This window comes from Sylvia atricapilla, chromosome 2 (assembly GCF_009819655.1).
Source record: "Sylvia atricapilla isolate bSylAtr1 chromosome 2, bSylAtr1.pri, whole genome shotgun sequence".
NCBI lineage: Eukaryota > Metazoa > Chordata > Aves > Passeriformes > Sylviidae > Sylvia > Sylvia atricapilla.
In genome coordinates, this window is record NC_089141.1 from 109,265,885 (window position 1) to 109,286,796 (window position 20,912).

At 38.7% G+C, this 20,912-nt stretch overlaps 1 protein-coding gene across 19 annotated transcripts in view; it reads left to right on the plus strand.

Annotated features, from left to right (window-relative positions):
• The window catches only part of KDM6A (lysine demethylase 6A), a 152,854-nt gene that overhangs the window by 52,621 nt on the left and 79,321 nt on the right, over positions 1-20,912 (plus strand). For all 19 annotated transcript variants that reach the window (XR_010743020.1, XR_010743019.1, XM_066314074.1 and 16 more), the window contains exon 5: positions 20,789-20,847. Coding sequence is in view for 17 of the 19 variants with exons in the window: in XM_066314074.1 (XP_066170171.1) it covers positions 20,789-20,847 (59 nt within the window). In the remaining 2 variants the exon portion in view is untranslated. The remainder of the gene's footprint in view (positions 1-20,788; positions 20,848-20,912) is intronic.

Sequence of the window (20,912 nt, forward strand, 5' to 3'; positions counted from 1 at the left end):
TGGAGATCTTTTATAAGACAGCAATTTTCCACTTCATTGAGTCACAACTGTTTTATTTTCTGCAGTAAACTCGAAAAATCAAGTAGTTTTTTAAACAGAATTAATCAAAAAATTCATTATTGTTTAATTGGATATAAATGCTTGTATTAATTGAAACAGTGCAATTGTATAGGATTGGTAGAAATTTCTGGAACAGGCAGTCTACAGGAACAAAAGTTGGAGAAGTGGGATGATTTGTGAACACTGCTTTTTATTCAAGCCCTTAGGTTTTTGAAACTTTTTTTAAAAAGAGAATGGATATTACGTATAAAGAGAGAAATTTCCTCTTGAAGGTCCTCAGAGAGCAACATTCTAAAATTACACAAAAAGGCTTTAATATAAATTACTGCCCCACAGCAACACAGGGTTCCTACAGAAAAAGCAAAAAAAGAAACAATCTGTTTGATCAGAGGACACTTAATCAGAGAAATGTTGAGGAAAAACTGATCAGGAAAGCAAGTTTCAAAAATTCTCACTGAAGGTGAAGTTTGCTGGGATGAATTTCATTGCAAAAGGAACTGGGTGAGACAGCAGTGACCTACAGATGGGTACATTAAAAACCTGCAATTCAGGATATATTTGCAAATCAAAATGATAGGGTAGGAGTAGAATAAATAGAAAGAGGAAGTGGAGAATCAGAAAGTGAAAAATAAAATCAGGAATTAAATAAATATTCAGTGTCCCTGTGAAGCATGGAGATACTAATAATACCTTCTGTATGCTCTTTAATTCTGCCTGACAATATAATGGTTGTCAGTGAAGCACATGGGATTCTGTACCACCCCTCACTTTTGACTGAAACCAGTTTTTGGATTTCAGTCCTTTCACTGGAAAAATTTTGATGAAGACATTGTGCTTATGGTTTGAGAAGGTATAAAATACAACTGAAAAATTGTACTTTCTAGACTGAGAGGGGGAGACAAGCATGATGATATTATGTGTTATGGAACAGCAAATGAAAAACAGAGATAATTTTGTCCTAATTTTTAGATACTGATGAGAGTGGGTCATCATAATGGAGATAAAAAGCATTTTTATGGGATTTAATGGGGATGAATATTTTCCAAGGAGACTGTTATGGAAAGCAGTCTGGAAATAGTCTGGGTCTGGTACTGTGTGATAATACAGGATGGGGAGTGATCATGTCCATAAAAAAGAAAAGCAGAAAAAGGGGAGCAGGGGGAAGATTGAGGAGAGAAAAATCTGTAAGGCCAAGTGAGATTGAACAAATAATATGAGGAAGAGGAAAATGTGTCTAGAAGGAAGAATGGCAGGATGTGGGGGAAGGAAAATTCTGGCCTTGCTGATAATTAGAATGAAAAGAAAATGAGAGAAGAAAGCCCAAACTTTAGCATATATGGAGAAGGGAGGAAGGTATATATAGAATAATACCAGAGTGGATTGTGAGAGATCTGAACTGAGATTTTTATCAGCTTTCTCCCTAACAGCAACCTCTGTGTCATAAATTCACCAGGCATGCTGAGAGAGATTACAAATAAAAAACAATTAAAAAAAAAGAAAAATCCAAGGAAGACATTTAACTGTTCAGGTGGAGAGTCCAGTATCATTCTCCATCAAAGCAGGCCTGGATGGCCTCTGTTTTGAGGAAGGAATAAGAAAGTAGAGTGTGCAACACTAAAGATCACTCAGGGAGCTAAATAAACAGATAATAAAATTCAGAGTTGTTTAGAATGGAGCAAAGGACAGTAGCCATGCTTCAACTGGTAAAACTGAGCTTTGTGCTCTGACCTTGCTGGAGAGCCCCTGGCAAGGGGATGAGTGAGTTAAGATGACCGAGACTCCACTCTCTGTAATTAAACAACAAAGATTTTTTTTTTTTTTTAAATGTACATAGATGTTACTGCAGATGGTGATAGCTTAACAATTTGCTGTCACAGAGTGAAGTGATTTACCGTAATAAAGGATCTAGCAAGTGCACAAAGTCTTTACTGAAATGCTGAGAATAAATAGGAGAGAACATATTTTCCATAATAATTAGATTTTGGGAATGCAGTGGATGAGAGCAGTTCTGGTGAAAATTTCACTTTGATCCTGAGATGTACTGGCAAAACAAGAAGAGTGGGAAAAATGAAATGCAGCAGATACAGCATCATCATAATAACAGATTTTTAAAGATTACTAATATGTTCAGCTCATGAGCTTGTCTCTTTAGTATGTCAGGGTGGATGGAAACTGCATTTAAGAAGATATTGGAAAAGATAGGAAAGTTGTAAAAAGAGAAAGACCCAGGAGAAATTTGGAGTATGAGGACTACTAACTGAAGGGCTAAATTTATAAATTGTGCACCTTATAATCTCTTCTCCATTGAAATGCTTGGTAGCTTTGGTAACACTATAAATGGGGTTAGGTCAGCAATCTCACAGCGGTGATCAGTTAGTGTGATTAATCTGACATGAAAAAATTGGGGTTTTTTTAAACGCAAACTGTGTTTATCAAGACTGGGATTCTCTGTCTTAATGGTAAAAGAATTAGGCATCTCTCTTCAAAATAGTTATGAGAAATTTATAAATAAATGAAGGGAAATGCTGGAATGCTGGAAAGGTAATGAGATTGAGATGGTGTTGCCAACGTTTGGTTGTCTATAAAGTGCACAAAAAATAGAGCAAATTAATAACTGTATTTGGGTTTAAGAAAAAGATGTTTTAGTATTGCATGCTAAAAATAAATGTAATATTTTGAAATTCGGTAAAGCAGACAGGTTGAAAGAAGTATCTTTTTTTTAAAAATAAAACATTAAATTAATGCCAACAAAAAAGATTAAGAAGGATGTGTTATTTCATGCTGTAATTAGAGGGAAGCACAACTGATTTCTAGTTTAGGAAAGAAAATACGTTTATCCAGGTATTTCTTAAGGAGTAATAAATCTTAAAAGTTACAGGTTGGGGTTCTGTGTATTGTGTGGGGGTGTATGTGTCTGAAATTCAGTCTTTCTGTCAGCTAAAACAGAATTCTGAGGTAGTCCTATCAAAACATGATCATTGTTAATGCAGACAAATAATGCAGCATGTCCAATTTCGTGTGCAGGAAAACTATACAAGGATGTAATAATTAACTCTTACTAGATTAATTAGATAATGAAATTATGACAGGAGGGTGTCTTCTCTCTCCTTGGAAGGTATCAAGACGAGGTGTAAAATCTTAAAGAGAATATGACTGGCAAATTTAATTAACAAATTTTGACATGTTGTCTTTGACCTTATGATAAATTTGATAAATTAGCTTTTATAAATGTCTCTTTCTATTAACTGTCATCACACAAAACAAAGGAATTCCCCTCTGCACGTCAACCCCATGCACCTGTTTGGATCCCAACAAGCTTTAGATGCTTTTAGGGAGCACTCGTGTTGCTCTGTAATTAAAAATATTTGCATTTGTCCTAAATCAGGAAAAAACCCATTATTTCAATATCTGCAGTTCTGATTTTTTTCTAAGTGTGCATTCATTCATTCATTAAGCTACTCATCCCTTTTAATCAATGGATTTATAAGAACTCAGAAGTTTGAAGAATCTAGTATACTGAAAACGTTAAAGAGGAAATAATGTGCTTTGGGGAGAAATTTGCTGGGGCTGGGAGGAGGAGGAAGCAAGACAGAATCTCACAGGGAACGCTCTCCCCTCACCCTGGAAATGGCATTTGTTTCCAGACAATGTTCATTACATTTTCTAATGGGGACTTCACCCTGGCAATTCAGCAGGAATGCTCCTCTTGCCCCTCTGTATGTGTGATCTCTGTCTAGAAGCCCAAACACTCTCAGTGAAAATAACACAAGTATCATCAGGATTGATGGAGAAGTCTCTTCAGCAAAGCTTTTTATTCACACTGAATTCTCCTGCTGCAGAAGTTTCCTTTGTGCAGAATAAAAACTGTCATCATTCATGTGCTGGTATTTAGATTAATAGCATGCTTCCCTTCTTCAGTCCCTGGGATGAGGATTCAGGATGCTGAAATATTAGATGTGCTGAAGTGTGCCAGTGGAGAAACTCATCAATTCGGAATGCTGGGAGAGAGGCGTTTTTAGTTGAGTAGAACATTCTGACTCGAACAAGGGCTGCATCTCCAGCAGGCAGGAATAATACTTGAATATTGATAACATGGAATGACCAAATGTCTCTCTTTCTAAATAGAAGCAATTATTTTGGAAATGCTTGTGATGCTTTTTCAAAAGCCTGTTGTTTGCAGAAGCCACAGGGACTTGGTACTTTTGTATGATTGCTCGTTCCTTGTATGGAAAAAGTTCAAACCCATCACCCTGGTTTTCATATTTCTAGTTTGTAGATTCCTGTTTGATCTATGACGTGATAGAGTGTCTCATTAATGAATGGCTTTTCTTCAGCAATAGTTCTTTTACATTTTCAGATTCATTCTTTAAAAAGAAGAAATGTTTGCTGAGTTTTAGAAGCAAAGAATTGCTTTATTTTTGCAAATTCTGTGGTTTTGAGTTTGCTCTCTCCGGAACTGGCATCTCAGTTCTGTTTTTTTAAAATACTCTTTCAAGCATATACCTAATTAAAGTATTGAGCTTGCATCCTTTCCTCCTTTTCTGGAGGATGCAGATTCAGCCTCTTCCATGTGGTGGGTGTGGGTGGGAGAGGAGTGGTGGAAGTGTGAGTGGATCTAGTGCAAATAGATTGAGAAGGCAGCAGGTGGGAAAATTGGGAGACAAAGAGCTTGGGGCCTCTTTAAAGAGTCTGTGAGTAGCCTGTGTGAGGCAGATAAGTTCATGCTTTGAAGAAAAAGCAGGCAATTCAAAATGGTTTTAGATTAGTGTTTGACACGATTGTGTTCTGAAATAAATGTAACTGTTTTCTCTTTTTTCCTCATTCAGTCTTTATTTTTGGATTAAGTTTTACTTAGTATTTTTCTTATTGAAGCATTGATTTAAACTGTAGAATTCTCAGGGTCATCAGAAGAACAGCAATAAAGCTCTATTAGCAGATGTAACTACACTGGTGCTAATGAACATGTTTTCTAAAAATACTTTAGGTCTTGTTTTTCTCTTCTCCCGATGAATATTGGGTTCCATTTCATTCGTTTATCTGTTGGATCCTTGATTATTGGGATCAGGCACAGATCTGTTTCCAGGTATCTTAATGATGTAATCAGAACTTCATGAAGTTTTTCTGAAAACAAGTTGGAAAATCTGATTCCAACCCTGGTAAACACTGTGGAAAAGGAAATGGGTTTCAATCATAGCTGCAGTTTAGAAAGGAAAGAGGATAATAAGCTGATTATAATTCTGAAATATTTTTGTTAAAGCTAAGGGATGAAAAACCATAGGGGTAACAGAGAAGGAGGAATGTCTTTACACAAGGCCTGCTGGTATTTTCCATGTTTTCTGTTCTGTTGTCATTTGCTACAGGAAATTCGTGCCTACTGCATCTTCCAGAAGGTTTTGTATCACTGGCTGTGTGAAAAGTTGCATTAGTTTTGCAGAATGCTGCATACTCACAATTTTAATTGTTTCAAAAAACAGCTGAACAAATTCAGGGAAAAAAAAATCCATTAAAAGCAATCAAATACAAAGACATTTTGTTTGGCTTTAGAAACCTTCGAACCACAAATCACTGGAGGTTGGGATGGTATTCTTGCCAGGGGGAGACTTAATGAAAGAAAAGGGAATGAAGTTACACTTACATGTAGCTGGAACAGCAACATTTTCAAAGTTCAGTGTTACTTCTGAATTGTATGATAGCCTGTCCCTTCCCTCCAGAAGGGAGGTCTGGAGCAGAACTACTCTGTGAAGCTATACAAGAATCAAGGATTTCAGTACATGATCTCTTCTCTCCCCCTGAAATCCATAAAAAACACAGTAATATAAATTAAATCATCCATCTAGTTCATAATGGAGCATTATAATCCTGTCTCAACTCTGGTTTTGATCTCAAAATCTGGGCAAACAGAGCCCTCTGTCTGTCTAAATCATGTAAGAAAAGCTTGTCTTGAAGGCACTTCATTTCACTCAGGGTGAGTGTGATTCAGAGGAATGTAAGCCTTTTTCTCTCCTGAACTTTCTTCCATGTGCATTGTTGTCAACCACATTCCTTGGGAATCTTTCCTGGATCACTGTGGCTGTAATGTGTTTTGTAGAGAGAACCTGTAGGTTCTGCTTGCTGGTGATTTTTTTCTGACCTGGGCTTCCATTAAAGAGCAAACTGAAGCAAACATGATGATGAATGTCACTTGTGAGGTCAAGACAGACCCAGATGGGTGCTGTCACAGGAAGGCAACTTGTCTTAAACTGAGAATAAATATTAAGTGCTGACTGGAAAAACAATAAAAAAAAATTAAAATTAAAGGAATACAGCTGATATTTTTTGAATTTCTTTCTGTGCTTCTCTTCAGTGATTTTCCTAATTCTAGTGTTTTGCTAGACATGTAGCACCTAATTCCTGTGGCATCGTTCTGTGTTCCCAGTTAACTAACCCCCTGAACCTTGATTTTTTTTACCTTCCCCTGGAATTCTTGCTGTGTATTCTTAGTCTTACAGCCTATACATACAAACTGGGAGATGTGTGTGTTTTGAGATGTTTTGGTGATTGAAGCTCAGGAGCAAGTGCCAGGGCTAGGACTTTATTACTTGTCTGGAGCCCAGGGAATTGCTGAGGTATTGGAGCAGTGTCTTGAAGCACAGATTTATTCTGTGGTGACTCATTGTTCTGGCTGTGAAAAGAAGGTGGTCGACAGTTTTGTAATCATTGGGAAAAATATCCCAAATAATCTGCCTTGTCAACAAGGGATTACTCTGTTCTAAGTGGAAAAAAATTTCCTGTGCCTTGTCAGTCAAGTGTGAGATAAGAACCAGTTCATTGGTCTGGGCGATCAAACCCAGCTAAATCCAGAAGAATTGATTTTCTCCTGAGGCAATTTGGTGGATTTGGTTTCTAGAAACAGAGATTGAAGGGTTGGGTGGCTGTGTCTAAGAAAGTTACAGATCTCATAAAGCCAGGTTAAGGCAAAATCCCTAATACAGAAACTCCCACTTCACTTAAATGCAGGTAAATAAGACAGGACCCAAACAGATTGTTAGCCCAAGATTTCTCTTTGTTTATCAAAAAGAATCTGAATTTTAGGCCTGAAAAGTGTGTAGTGGAGGCCAGACACATAGTGAAGACACTAAACAGGTTTAAAAGTGCTTGAGAGACATGGTTTATTATTAATAAAAACTGAGAAGTAGAAAATGGTAGAATTAGATAAATAATTACCGCCTTAAACAATTAAATATACCTTGGACTGCCTAAAGCGCATCCTGAAGTGGATGTGTTTAAGAACAGGATCAAATGTAATATTGAAAACATGTTAAAAAGAGAGAAGTAGCGAAAAACTTCTTATCCTAAATGCTTCTGCAAGACATCAAGCACAAATTGGACCTTCCAGAAAATGAATTTGTATTTTCTTTTTTGCCCTGGTGTTGGTCACGAAGGGCCCTTTTTAGGCTCCCTGCCTGCCATGTTCCCGATCAGAGCAGCCATTCTGTGGCTGTGCTTTATCTCCCAAGGAGTAAATTCGTTGTACTTTATGTTGGGAGTTCTTTCTAGCAGAGCAGTACTTAGGTACCCTTAATTGCCATAATCTTCCTGTGTTAGTGCTTGTTCTCTGGTAGGTTTGAGAGACAGATTTCTTCTTTTGTTAAGCAAAGTACTGTGAAGAGATTGTTAATTTCCAGGTAGGATGATTATGACTTCCCATTTTGAGCTCTGCTAAGCGACCACAAGGTGATGATCCCAGGTTTATGAAGCTGCTCTCACATCATTGTCTTCATGGCCTGGAACTGTCCTTCTGTGGGTGTGATACTTCAACTTTGATATCTGCAATTGAGAAATGGTCCTGAAATTGCTTGATAATAGACACCTGGACTTAAGAAGAAAGTGTAAAAAAGCTGTAAAGTATTTTTTAAAATTTAATGTACATAAGAAGGTAGATTTAGATTACACTGTAGAGTAATCACATGTTCAGAAAATTTGGGAAAGAAAATCCTCATGTTTTTGATCTAAGAAAAATGTAAATTGGTGTATATTGAACAGTGTCATGGAAAAGTTGTAAATGTGGGGCTGGTATAATGATTTTAATGATTGGAAGTGAAAGTGAATATTTGTATTATAAAAAATTTATCTATTTTGTGCATTGAATGGTATAGATTTAAAGTGCAGAAAAAGATGTTGGAGAATTATGATAACAAATTCAGTTTCATATGGCACGCTGATATTTTTAAACAGTAGTATTTGAAAGTATTTGTATGCACCATCTCACAGCTCATGGTCTTGAGGGAACTAGCCTTAGAATCAGAAAAAGTAGAAGATGAAGAAAAAGCTAAAAGCCCAAACAATATTTACTTTAATAAAGTACAATATAGAAGCCTGTACTGGAAAGGATGCTCTTATATAAGGGATAAGTATAGTTCAGTGTGACATTTTTCTAGAATCCAGTCATCCTTCTCTCTCGGGCAGAACAGAAGAATGAAATTTCAGATAAATGATCAAAGCATATCCAAGAACTGTTTGCAGAGGAGACAGACAGGAGGGAGGGTGAGTCTACACCTGCCATGCAGACAGGTTAAAAAGGGATTCTGCTGACTCTTGCAAGTGTGAGGGGGTGTCCAGTCACACCAAGGAGCAGCAATTACAACGTAAAATTAATCTGTGGAACTCAGCAAGTTGTCTTTAAGTAAGAGCTCTCTGAGATTTGCAAAAAGACGTTGAATTAACAGGAGGAGAAAATCCCCATTTGATGGTGTTGGTTAATTTGCCCTCTTCATTTTCTCTTGTCTCTCCTCTCTCAGGCTGTCAGCTGAGTTTAGGAATAAACTGCCCCAGAGGAAAAGATTTTAAAGCTACCAACTTTGAGAGGTTTCTTACCTAGTGTGGTGAGGTAGTAGTCAGAAGTGAAGAAACTCGAGTGGATTTAAAAAATGTTTCAGTTCCCAATACAGGAGGATCGTGGTGTTTCCATTTGCAGTTTGTCAGAGTTAATTTTTCAGAAATAAAACTGTTGACAGAAGTAATTAAGTGAAGTCAGGTACAGCAGCAGTGATGCAATGGGAAGAAGAAGAGGGATTTTTGAGGGAGGATGTGGAAACCTGAGCTCTGGATCAAAGGAGGAGAGAGCTGCAGTGCAGAATAAGCAGAGATAGGGAGGGCAAAAGAAGTGTCCTGTCATTTGGCTTGTTTGTATTTTTTCTTGTTTTGCCTCTAGAAACTGATGGCTCTTAAACTCACTAGTCTATATATTCACAAAGTGGGCTGAAAATTTACCGAGGTACAGCTTCGTGTTAAGAAATGATGATTTGATGGAATTGAAATGCTCTGTGGGAATGGTTGGTGGGCTGCCCAGCTGCTTTGCTCTGCTCTTGGCTGCTGGCCATCCAGTCTGCTCCCCCAGCTGCCTGTCATGTGGGCCTGCTGCCTTGGCTCTTGTATCCCATTTTAAGTATTTGTACATTCTAACAAATAAAACAGCAAATCACCAATTAGAACACCAATTAGCCATCACTACTTAACCAACTACAGTCTTAATTGGACAATCATTTCCAGTAATAATTGATTGATCCCTAACTAGCAACCATTAATCAATGATCTTGCATTTCAGTTCTTAAAACAAACCTTTAAAAATGGACGTGTTCTTGTTTAAATTTTTGATACATTTGCAAGAACACATAAAATAAATACCCCAAAACATGCTATCTGATGACGCTTTCATTTTCTAGATGTTACTGATTAATGTAAAAGTAAAGTCAAGATCCAGACAGCTAGAGAGGTTTTTTTCTAAAGCTGGTAACTCGGACTTTTGTTCCAAATGTGGGATTTTGTTCAGTTTGCAGTTTAGAGAACAAACTGTTTTTATGCTGGAGCTAATGCAACCTGGACAATGAGGAGCTGATGTCTGCTCTCCTTTCAAACCTCCTGTCCTTCCTTCTCCCACTTAAGCACACACAAACTGAAACTCCTCTGCTTTTACCAAGCATCCTGAATGACATCTTGTTTCCTGTGGCATCTCTGAGCAGGAAAAGCACATGCTTGATTTAAAGCTGTGCTACTGGGCTAAGTGTTTTTCCCAAAGAGGAAAGAGTAATTAAACTCTGTGTGCTTTCTAAAAGTAGGACTTGGCTTGGGGGTTGTTTCTCTTACCCAACAGGCATTTTCAGTAACGTTCCTCCAGTTTTTCAACTTTGAGAAGTTTGCTTTCTCTGAAACTCATTTGGAGGCAGCAGGTTCAAGAGTTACTCAGCTGGAAAGAACAGCATAAAAGCAGCAACAGCATTCTTAGGGGACTTGGTTAAAAATTAACCTTTGAATTTTTCCATTAAGCAGAGGTCCAGATTCAGCTGGATTTTTGTTACTGCCCAGCATAATGTGGGGAGTCAAGGGGAACAGCCATAGAGAGTTTTGCCATTTAATTTTTGTGATTATTTTCCTTTGGTTTTTGCCGGTCTGTTTGTGTGTATTTGAATCTCTTCATAGTCAATCATGCCTTAGTATGTTCAGCTTGTCCACTCCCATTTTCTGTGGAGTGCCTGAGGTAGAGCAGCTGTGTAATTAATGATAGTAAGGCTTTTTTCCAACACTAGTGATTCTCCAGCAGTGAGAAACTGACAGGGAAATAATGGGGCTACTTGTCAACTCAGTGGGATTCCTATCTTTGCTGGAATGGGTTGGAAAAACGGTGAATCAAGGACAGAAAATTCCATGCTAGTAGCTCTGCTTCATAAAATGTTTTGAAGAGAATGGATGTAAATGGTGATGATCACTTGCCTTATGAAAGAGAATAAAACATTTCAATAAACTGTCTTAGTGTAAAAAAGATGTTTCAGAAATGTTTGTGTTTACACATGAGCCAGCATTAGTTTCGGTACTTTGACAACATTTGTGAGATGATCTGAGTTTTTGTGAGGTCAGTATATCAAGATGGGAAAGAGGAAAGCTGCATCCTTTAGTAAGTATGAAATAAGAGCAGTATTCACCTAAGAAAAGCAGAGGTTGAGAAAACCTGCTCAGTGTTTAATTTGCTTGTACTGATCAATATTTGGGCCTCACCTCAAGGTTATTGGCAAAATAGGAAGTGCCTGCAGGACAGCATGATGGTGGAATCTCTTTTCTTCGGTCCATATTTGGTTTTTGGTAATAGCTTTCTCCAAGCTCAAGAACAGTTCATCCTGACTTGAGGGAAGTGGGTGAAAGGGAAAGGAATTCTGCATGGATGAACTCAGGCATAAAAAAGAAGCATACAGGAGGCAGAAGCAAGGATAGATAACTCTGGAGAGTTCTAGAGAGATCATCCAAACATCCAGGGATCGCATAGGGAAAACCAAAGCCCACGTGGAGTTGAATTTGGTGAGGGATGTGAAGGGCAACAAGAGAGCTTCTGCAAGTGTATCAGCAGCAAAAGGAGGATGAAAGAATATGCAGTTCTGCTGCTAAATAAGGCAAATTATAAAGGATATGGGAAACACTGAGGTACTTCATGTTAGCAACTTGGGCTTTACTGGTAGGACGCACCATCAAGGCCCTTGAGACCACTCAGCAGGTCTGGACCCAGGAAGATTTGCTCTTATAAGAGGATCAGGTTTGGGAACATTTAAAAAATTATCTACAAGTCCATGAGACCTGGTGGGATATATCAGTGAGTGCTGAGGGAGCTCATCTCTGTCACTGTGAGACTACTCTCAATTATCCTATTAAGGTCATAGTGATGGAGAAGGTTCTTGAGGCCTGGAATAAAGCAAATTTCACTCCTACCCTCAAGAATGACAAGAAGGAAGATCCTGGGAGCTACAGGTCAGTCAGCTTCACCTCCATCCTTGCAAAGGTGGTAGAGCAAATTATCCTGGAAACTGTTCCCAGCCCATTCAGGGCAGGCAAGTCACTGGAAGTAATCACCATGAACTTATGAAGGAGAAATAATGCTTGCTGAACCTGATAGCTGTTTGCAGCACAGTAACTTGGTGGAGAGGATGAAAGCCATAGATACTGTTTTTGTTTATTTTAGTAAGATTTTCCACACTATCTCCTATCATGTGCTCACAGACAAACTGATGAAATACAGACTAGGTAGTTGGTTAGTGTGGTAGATTGCAAAGTGGCTCACCTGGGCTCAGAGGATTGTGATCAGCATCTGTCATGGTCAAAGCCCAGATGCCAACTTCAGTATCACACAGCCACTTGCTCACTACCTCCTTTCTCCATGGTGGGAAGGGAAGAAGAATTTGGGAAGAAACAAAGGGTAAAACCATGTGGATTGATATAAAAACAATTTCATGAAAGTGAAACAAATTAAAACAGAGTAATACTAATGGTAACATTAAGAATAATGATGATTTTAACAAAAAGCCGAGAGAAAGGAAAAACCCAAGAAAAACAAGCACTGAACAGTACAGTTGCTCACCATGCATTGAACAGTCTGAGCAGTGATCAGCCCCTCTGTGTTTATATACTGGACATGACTTTGTGTGGAATAGGATATCCCTGTGCCCAGTTTGGATCAGCTGTCCCAAGCCTTCTGCCTCCCTGAGACACAGACAAGTCTTGACTTAGGGTGAGCACCACTCAGTAACTACTGAAACGTCTGTATGTCTACACTGTTCCCATCCTAAATCCAAAGCACAGCTCTGCACCAGCTACTGAGGAAAAAATGAACTCCATTCCAGCCAAAACCAGGACATATCACAAAGTCCAGCTGGAGACCAGCCATTAGTGGTTTACCCCATGGGTTGAGAGTGGGACCAGTGCTCTTTAGCACCTTGGGTTAATGACCTATGTTACAGGGTAGAGTGCACCATCAGCAGGGCTACAGACAGTACCAAACTGGGAAAGAGATGACACAGCTGTGCTGCTGTTCAGAGGGAGCCAAACAGCCCCCAGGAGCCTCCTGGTGTTTGACAGAGGCCAAGTCCTTTGTCTCTGGAGGAACAGCCCAGTGCACCAGCCTGGGCTGGAGGCTGGAGAGCAGCTTTGCAGAAAAGGCCCTGGGGCTCCTGGTACATGGGGTGACCATGAGCCAGCAAAGGCAGCCTGTGGCATCCTGGGCTGCAGAAGGAAGAGCATGGCCACCAAGCTGAGGGATGATCTTTCCTCCCTGCTGAGCCTTGGAGAGCTGCATGCAGAATTCTGGATCTGGTGCTGGGCTCCCAGGTAGAATCGAGTGGGGAAATACTGGAGCAGGTCCAGTAAAGGCCATGAGGATGTGTAACATCCTCAGGAACAGAACATCTCTCTTGCAGGGTCTGAAGGCTGGGAGAGCTGGAGAAGAGAAGGCTCAGGAGTGTCTTACCCAGTTTTACAAATAAGCAGAGCTGGAATTTTCTTGGTGTTGCCTAGTGAAAGAAGGAAAAGCAGCAGGCACAAATAGAAAACACAAAATTCCTGTTAAACACGTGGAAATGTATTTATTTCTTTAATTGTGAAGGTGATTGAATAGTGTGAAGGTTGCCTAGAGGGTTTGTGGGGCATGTGTCCTTAGAGGCAGTCAAAATCCAATTGAACATCATCCTTGGAATGCTCTAGCTGGCCCTTCCTTGAAAAGAGGGTTGGACTAGGTGATCTCCAGAGAGATTGTCTCTTTTAGTGCAAAATTTTGATAAATTGGTTTAGTTATAAAGCATCCAGTGTCAAGTATGGCTTTCTGTTTGGAGCTGGGGGGGGGGATGGTGTTTTTTCATAAAGTCATGTATCATACAAAACAAATTAGAAGCTTTGTGATTGTTAACAGCATTCAGGGAATCTGTAGGGAGACTATTATATTTGGTTAGATGAATCATCTGTATAAAATGTCTGTCAAGGTGAATTTAATCCTTTGTGTGTTGCACAACACCTTTGCTCACTTGATTAATGTCAGAAAAATTCGGTTTCCTGTTAAAATACTTCAGTTTTTATTGAGAATATGTGTGCCAGCTGAAAAGGGAAGAGGTTAACATCAAGTGAAATATTCTAAGGCACGTGAGTCAGATGCCCATAGCAGTGATCACAATTTAGACACTGCTTGGCTGTTTGTGTGACAAACTTGGAGGTGCACTAGTTGAAGTCTCTTTTGCTGATGGACCTAGGTTAATTTATGGATAAAGAAATACATGGTTTGCAAAACTGCATAGATGCCATCATCAGTGAAGATTTAAGTTACTAATGTTTTGTCAGCTTGTCATTTTCATAGGACTGTATTCCCTACAAAGTGGTTGTAACACAGTGAGGGTTTGAAATAATGGATACAGTTAATTACAGTTTATGGGTTTCAGTAATTTTCCTGTAGCCTTGTCCTGATGTTCCCTGTGTGTCAAGAAGGTTCTGTTTACAGACAGTGCTGGAAAGCCACTCGGAGGATAACAAGGATCCCACTTCAGGTTGTTCACACAGGTTTTGCCATGTGTGTTTTAGTCCATGAGTAAAAGTGTGGGGACAGAAGTGTTTCAGTGGGGCAGCCGTGTTCCCAAGAAGTAGAAAGAGTAGTTTTCATTCAGAGGGGAGCTGCAGGGAATGTGGAAATGCAGCACTGCTGAGGAATTGTAAAAGGTAAATGTACTCTTTCGTAAAGAGGAGATGGGTATGATGGCCAAGACAGCATAGTAATTTCAGAGATAGGTACTCCTTACAAAGGGAAAAAAAACCCTCACAATTTGTAGACTGTGTAGAATTTTTATTTGATTTCTATTTGTTTTTATTTTGGCTTAATTTTTAGCAAGAATTTTTCTGTCATGAAGGAAAGTAGTTTTTATGAATTAAGAAAGATGGATTTCTTCTGGAAGTAGTAGGTGTATTTTGGCAATATTTACTCTCGGGGGGGAAAGATCTTCTTCAAGAAAATGAGGAATTACTTTGTAGCTATCTACCAAGATATGACATATAACAGAATATATTTCTCACAGGAATAATGACTTATATATTTTAATTGCTTTCACGTGGCTACTGAGATGTAGGCACACACCCAGCAACAAATTTTGGAATGAGCATTGCTCAAAAAACAGTCATGCAAACATGTTAGAGATAGCTGTTTTTAAAAATCCTGTATAAGTGGGATGATTTTTCAGATACCATAAAGCTTCCCAAAAACCTTGAAGAAGACAGAACTAATGATCCTAATTTGTGATGCACACAGGGATCTTAGTATTTTTGCAGGTGATTGGAACTTGCAGCACATGTTGATAGGTAGCTCTCTTTTTCATTTTTATACAAATCTAAACGAATTTTGTTTTGGACCCTCCCCTCTTTCTCCTGAGCACGTATAATTTCTCTGCTAGATCTTGTCAGCTCCCAAAGGCCTGGAGCTGTTTATGCACAGGGGCCTAAGTGGAATTTTTTATTTGGTACAAACTCTCTAGGGGAGCTGTTACTATGTATTGAGTAGTGTCAGAAGGAAGACTTAGGCACCATGGTGTCAAAACTTCATCTTTCATTCTTTTTTTTTTTTTAATTTATTTTAGTGAAGAAATAAACATATTCACACGTTTAAGCACAAAAACTGTTCTTTTGCTTTGAACAGGTGGCCAAGAGACCCTGTGACCACAGGATGTGACATAAACTGTAAAACCTTGTTTTCCTGGTTGGGTTTTCTGAGGAGCAGTGGCCGCCTGCCCACGTGTGTCTTACGCAGCCTGGTGTGATGTGGGCTGGGCTCAGGGTTCCACTGGCTCTGGGGCAGTCAGACCCTGCTGGAGGCAATCTAAATATGTCATCAAAGGCTTTTTGATTCCTGTCAGTAGTAAACAAGTGAAAAGCAGTCACTGATCTCTCATGAGGGTGCTGAATGTCATCTTTTTTTCGTAGTTTTTCTTCAGGCTTCTACTAACCAACTACATGGGAACTTGTTATCCTCCTGATTTGGTTGTTATGTAGTATGGTGGGATACACTCTGATTTCTGCATAAATATCAACTTTCTAGTTAAATGATAGGTTTATTTTACCTACATCTGTCCATTCTCCATAGAGTCACAAAGAATCACAGAATATTCAGGGTTGGAGGAACCTCTGGAGATCATCCAGTCCAACCTCCTGCCAAGGCAGGGCCACCAAGAGCAGTGACACAGAACACATCCAGGTGGATCTGGAATGTCTCCAGACAGGGAGACTTCACACCCTCCCTGAGCAGGTGTTCCAGAGCTCTGCCACCCTCCATGGAAAGAAGTTCTTCCTCTTGTTGAGGTGTTTCAGTTTATGCCCATTGCTCCTAGTCTTGTTGCTGGGCACCATTGAAAAGAGTCTGGCACCATCCCCTTGGCATCCACCTTGGAGATATTTATATGTATGGGTAGAAGAACTGGTGCATTTGGCTGTGTGTGTCACTGGTTAAGGACCTGTATGAGAAAGGCTGGCAGGAGGCTGTGATGTTATCTCATGTTTTTATCCACCTTGTGCTGACCCACAGATGTTGCTTTCTCTCAAGTGAAATATTTGTATGTGACTTCAAGGGTTTCAGTGATGTTTAGGAAGTCATTGTAGGTTTGAAAGACGTTTTGGTGGAAGCAGTGTAGCTTAAAGAACTTTTACTTGTGTACCAGGCTTTTACTTGGTCTAATCCTGTTGTTAATGAGGGTCCACAAATGAATTTGCCTGGGAAACTGATCCAGTTAAAAATCCTTTTTATCTAGATACTAATAATTCAGATCACTTCTGGCATCCAGTTGGCTGTAGTACTCTAAAGATGATTGTGTCAGCACAAATGAGAGAGGCAGTGCTAGGGAATGTTTATGAATAAGCAGTGCTGGGAACTATGGAAAAAACTGTTCCTTTTCATTTTTAAATTGCAAGGACCTGGCTGGAAGCTACCCGGAGACTGCTTTGAGTTTTTAATGTCTTTTTCTACTCTGACTCTCTAGATGTGCCTGTCAAACAGATTTTTGCAAGCATAACTTCTAAGTTAATTCCTCTGTTTATAAAACACCAGTTTGGAGTGTGGAGCAGGGTTTCAACTGTGTGTGACAGATAAGCGAATTACTGGTGAAAAACATCTGGATCCAGATGTGGCAGCCATACATTGGTAGAGCAAGTCCAAGATGGCTCTTTGTGATCTGAGTGTGGGAGTGGCCACGTACTGGCCAGGATAGGTGCATTTTTGTGCCCCTGTGTTTGTAGATAAGTGTCACTGGTGGGCTGATGTATTTCTGTGGGACCTGCTGGCTGCACCTTTGAAAGTTGGAGAAAAAGGCTTTGTGTGAACTTGGCCTGAAATGCTTCAAGAACAGAGTCCATGGAACGTTGGGGATCTGTTTCCATTTCTGCTTCAAAGAGCCTGTAAACCAGTTATTTGAGTTTCAGTTGAAGGCCTGTGAGATGGGTGGAGTCTTTCTCATTGCTGATTTTTTTTTCCTTGATCGCTTAAAACAAACAAGACCAAAAAGTCTCTAATGTGCTTATTCATACCAGATACATAAAAAGATGCATGGAAATGCATTTTTCCCTTCTGAGTTTCCTGTTGACAAAATGTATATACCATGCTCTTTTAGAAAATAAAGTTCAAATGTTGCTCAGCATTAAATAGTGCATGTAAGTAGCAGAATGCACAATATCAACTTGACAATTTCCTTAAATTGCATAAGCATGGAAAATGGAGAGAGATATTTGAGCCATCTAGTGGTTGGTATGAAACATTTTAGCATTTTTTGATAGTTCATAGAAAATGTAAATTATGTCAGCTTGGAAATAGCATTTCTGATTTTTCTGTGTTTTGTAGCATGGCAGTAGAAAAAAAAAATCCCAAGCATTCAGCTTCAGATATGAGGCACAGTCTGTTTGGATTTGTATTTTCTTTTCACTGAAGATTCTAGTGAAAAGAGATACCTGACAACATAAAAATTAAATTAGAAGTTAGTAGCCAAAGAATGCACTTTGCTAGCATGAGATCTTCATTAATTTTGAGGATTGTTAGAAAGTTCACAGAAAGGACTGTAATAAGGTAATTTTGTTTTCTGGTTTTCACTGAAAAATGTTTGGGGAGAAAAAGAGACCTTAAATTCTACCCCAATAGCTATTTATAGCAGGGACTAAATCACAGGAGTGATCTTTACTGGAACACATGGAATGTCTTTGGGAGAAATTTGTCAGAACTAATAGAAGAAACTGAAAACTAATTTCTTAAGATGGGGTGTGTTCCTAGTAGGCAGAGTCTTAGAACTTTAAAAAGGACATTTTGTAGATGAAGATTTAGGTAAAGATTCTGCTTGGTCGTGATCTGCATTAAGCTGTGGTGGCATTTCATATGGACTGTTGCCAGTAGGAATTTGACTGCGTCTTGAACTTGATGGTGTTCTCCAAAAGAAGGACTTCACGTGGATCTCACCTTAAATTGTTTGTGGGAGAGTACAGCCATACATTGGGGCACTGTGATGTTTTCCAGCCCTTGTGAGTCCTGTCCATGTTCAAATGCAGTTTAAAAGATACTTTTTAACCTTAGCTTATTAGATATTAATATTAACAACAAAAACTTGTTATGTGGTGGTGGATATGGTTAGAGCCATAGTATTTCAGAACAGATAAATTCATGATCCATACTGACATTTCACAATTTTCCCCTTTGCATTTGAAGTGAAGTATTACAGGTACAAATATTAAATCTTGCCCTGTATTTTATAGAGAGGAGAATGGCAGCTTAAGATATTTTTAAGGTCAGTCTCAAAAGACTTTAACAAAGGAGAACAAGAGAAAAATGGGAAAACGAGGTACAGAACAAAGGGCAGGACAGTGATGGTTTATTTGTAGTGCTGTGAGGACCATCTGAAAGCTTTATGTGAACTTGATACATGAATTGCATTTTGACAAATCACTTGGATCTTGGTTCTTGTTGTGCCTTGAAAGTTGGTGGTTGTTAACCCTTAGCATCAAAATATCAGGGAGATTTTTCTGAATCTCTTTCTTGGAGTGCGAGTTCTAATAGATTTCATAAGGGGAAGTCAAATGTTTTACAAATTGAAGAGTTTTTAGTTGTCTGACGCATTTTTGTGTGAATTTTGCAGTGTGCTGTTGAAGGATTTTTGTGATCACTGTTGTACTCAGTCTTTACAATGATCTAAACTTTGTTGAGATTTGAAATATCAGAGGGGACACTGGATAGTCCTGTTAAGTTCTGTCTGAAAAATGAGCTGGCCTAATGATAGTGAAGGCTCCTGGCAGGCTGTATTTTGTAGGCTTCCATATTGCACACATGAAAATCTATCTCACTTCTTTATTTAAAATGACTTTTCAGTCAGGGCATTACATGTGCTCAGCTTTTGAGCTTGCCTTCTTCCTGATCTTCCTGTTGCCAGAGCACACTTAGAACGTGTAAAAAACACAGAGTATGCAATTGGAGGACTTTTATCTTTGTCATGTCCGTGTTGTGCTTTTGGTCCATTAAACAGGAATGTGGGTTTATGGTAGTATTAAAGTGTCCTCTTCTGTTGTTTATGCACTTCCCTCTCCACTCCTGTTAACATCTTCCAGTGCTCTGATTGCTGTAGTATCTGGTCATACCACAGCATTTTCCTGGAAGCTGTCCATTGCTGAAGCTATGATCCAGCTGCATTCATGAAAGGATCTTTGACATTTCCCCTGGTTTTAATTTGCATTTAGAAGATGCAAATGAGGAATAATGAAATTGTCATACTGGATCCTGTTTCTGATGAATGCTGCTCTTTGAATTGTCTTCTGGTTACCAGTTATTTTATAGGAAAAACTTGATTATAGCTTTTATATTTGGATTGGGTTTAAGTCATAATTAGCATTCCTTTTGTGGAACTCCTTAGAAATTTGACTTGTTAAAGAACTGAATACAAGTGGCAGAGAGATTATCTTGAAGTGCAGTCTTCCACAATTGAAATTCCAGCTCTTGTCCATGTGTCAGAGCTTTGGGATGCATACCTGGTTGCTCAGAATCACAATTATATATGAGAAAAGCCTGCAAATGTGTCTTAGGCAGCATGTACAATGTCTCCTGTAAATAATGGAATTGTTCTGCTTCATAAAAAACAAATGTGCTGTGGCATAACTTTGCAAAAGAAAAAGCAATTTGTTTATTTTTCCTAATTTAGGAAATATGTAATAATTATTTATGGAAGGGGATAGTTAAACATTCATTAGATATTGTTAGTAATTCTACTTTAGAAGTAAGTAATAGTTTATATGAAAAGAAAATGGAGGGAAAATGGGTTTCCAGAAGGGGAATGGTTTCTGTTGTTTTCCTTTGGTTTTTACCTTTTGCAGATAGGGGGATAGGAAATAGAAATTGGATTTATGATGAAGAAATATGATTAGGTTACATTTGAAATTGATGGTTTGTATATTTTGGTATTCAGAAAAGTGAAATCTCCTTGAGGATATTTTCAGATTCATTTAATTAGTGTTCTACATTAGACATTGAAATTAGAGTGTTTAGCTTTTCTTTCTTTTATGTGAATATAAATTACTGTGTCTACGAAATGGTGCTTGGTCAGAAACTATTTTTTTATTATATTAAATTGCCAAAGATTTCTGCTCCATCATTTCCTTCCCTGCTGTTGTACAAGTAGAACAGAGCACATAAGTTTCTCTGATGTAAAAGTACTTGAATACTGTAGTTACTCTTCCACCAAAATAGGCCCTTTTTTGTGACCATGGAGAACCACTGGAGGTTTTTTTTTTGTGTCTGCCTATGTTAATCCTTGCTTCTTTTTGGCTCTTCCTGTTCAAGGCGAATTTAAAATATATTTGTCTTATAATGGAAATAGGATATCAAAGGATAGATAAAATATTGGAAACTCACTCTTACCTGGGTTTTAAACATTGTTTCTTTCCTTTACAGAATGCTGCCTTTTTATATGGCCTTGGTTTGGTCTACTTCCATTACAATGCCTTTCAATGGTAAGTTGGAATCAGCTGACGGTGTCAGTATTGTGTGGTGTCCCATCGGTGTGTGATTATTTCAC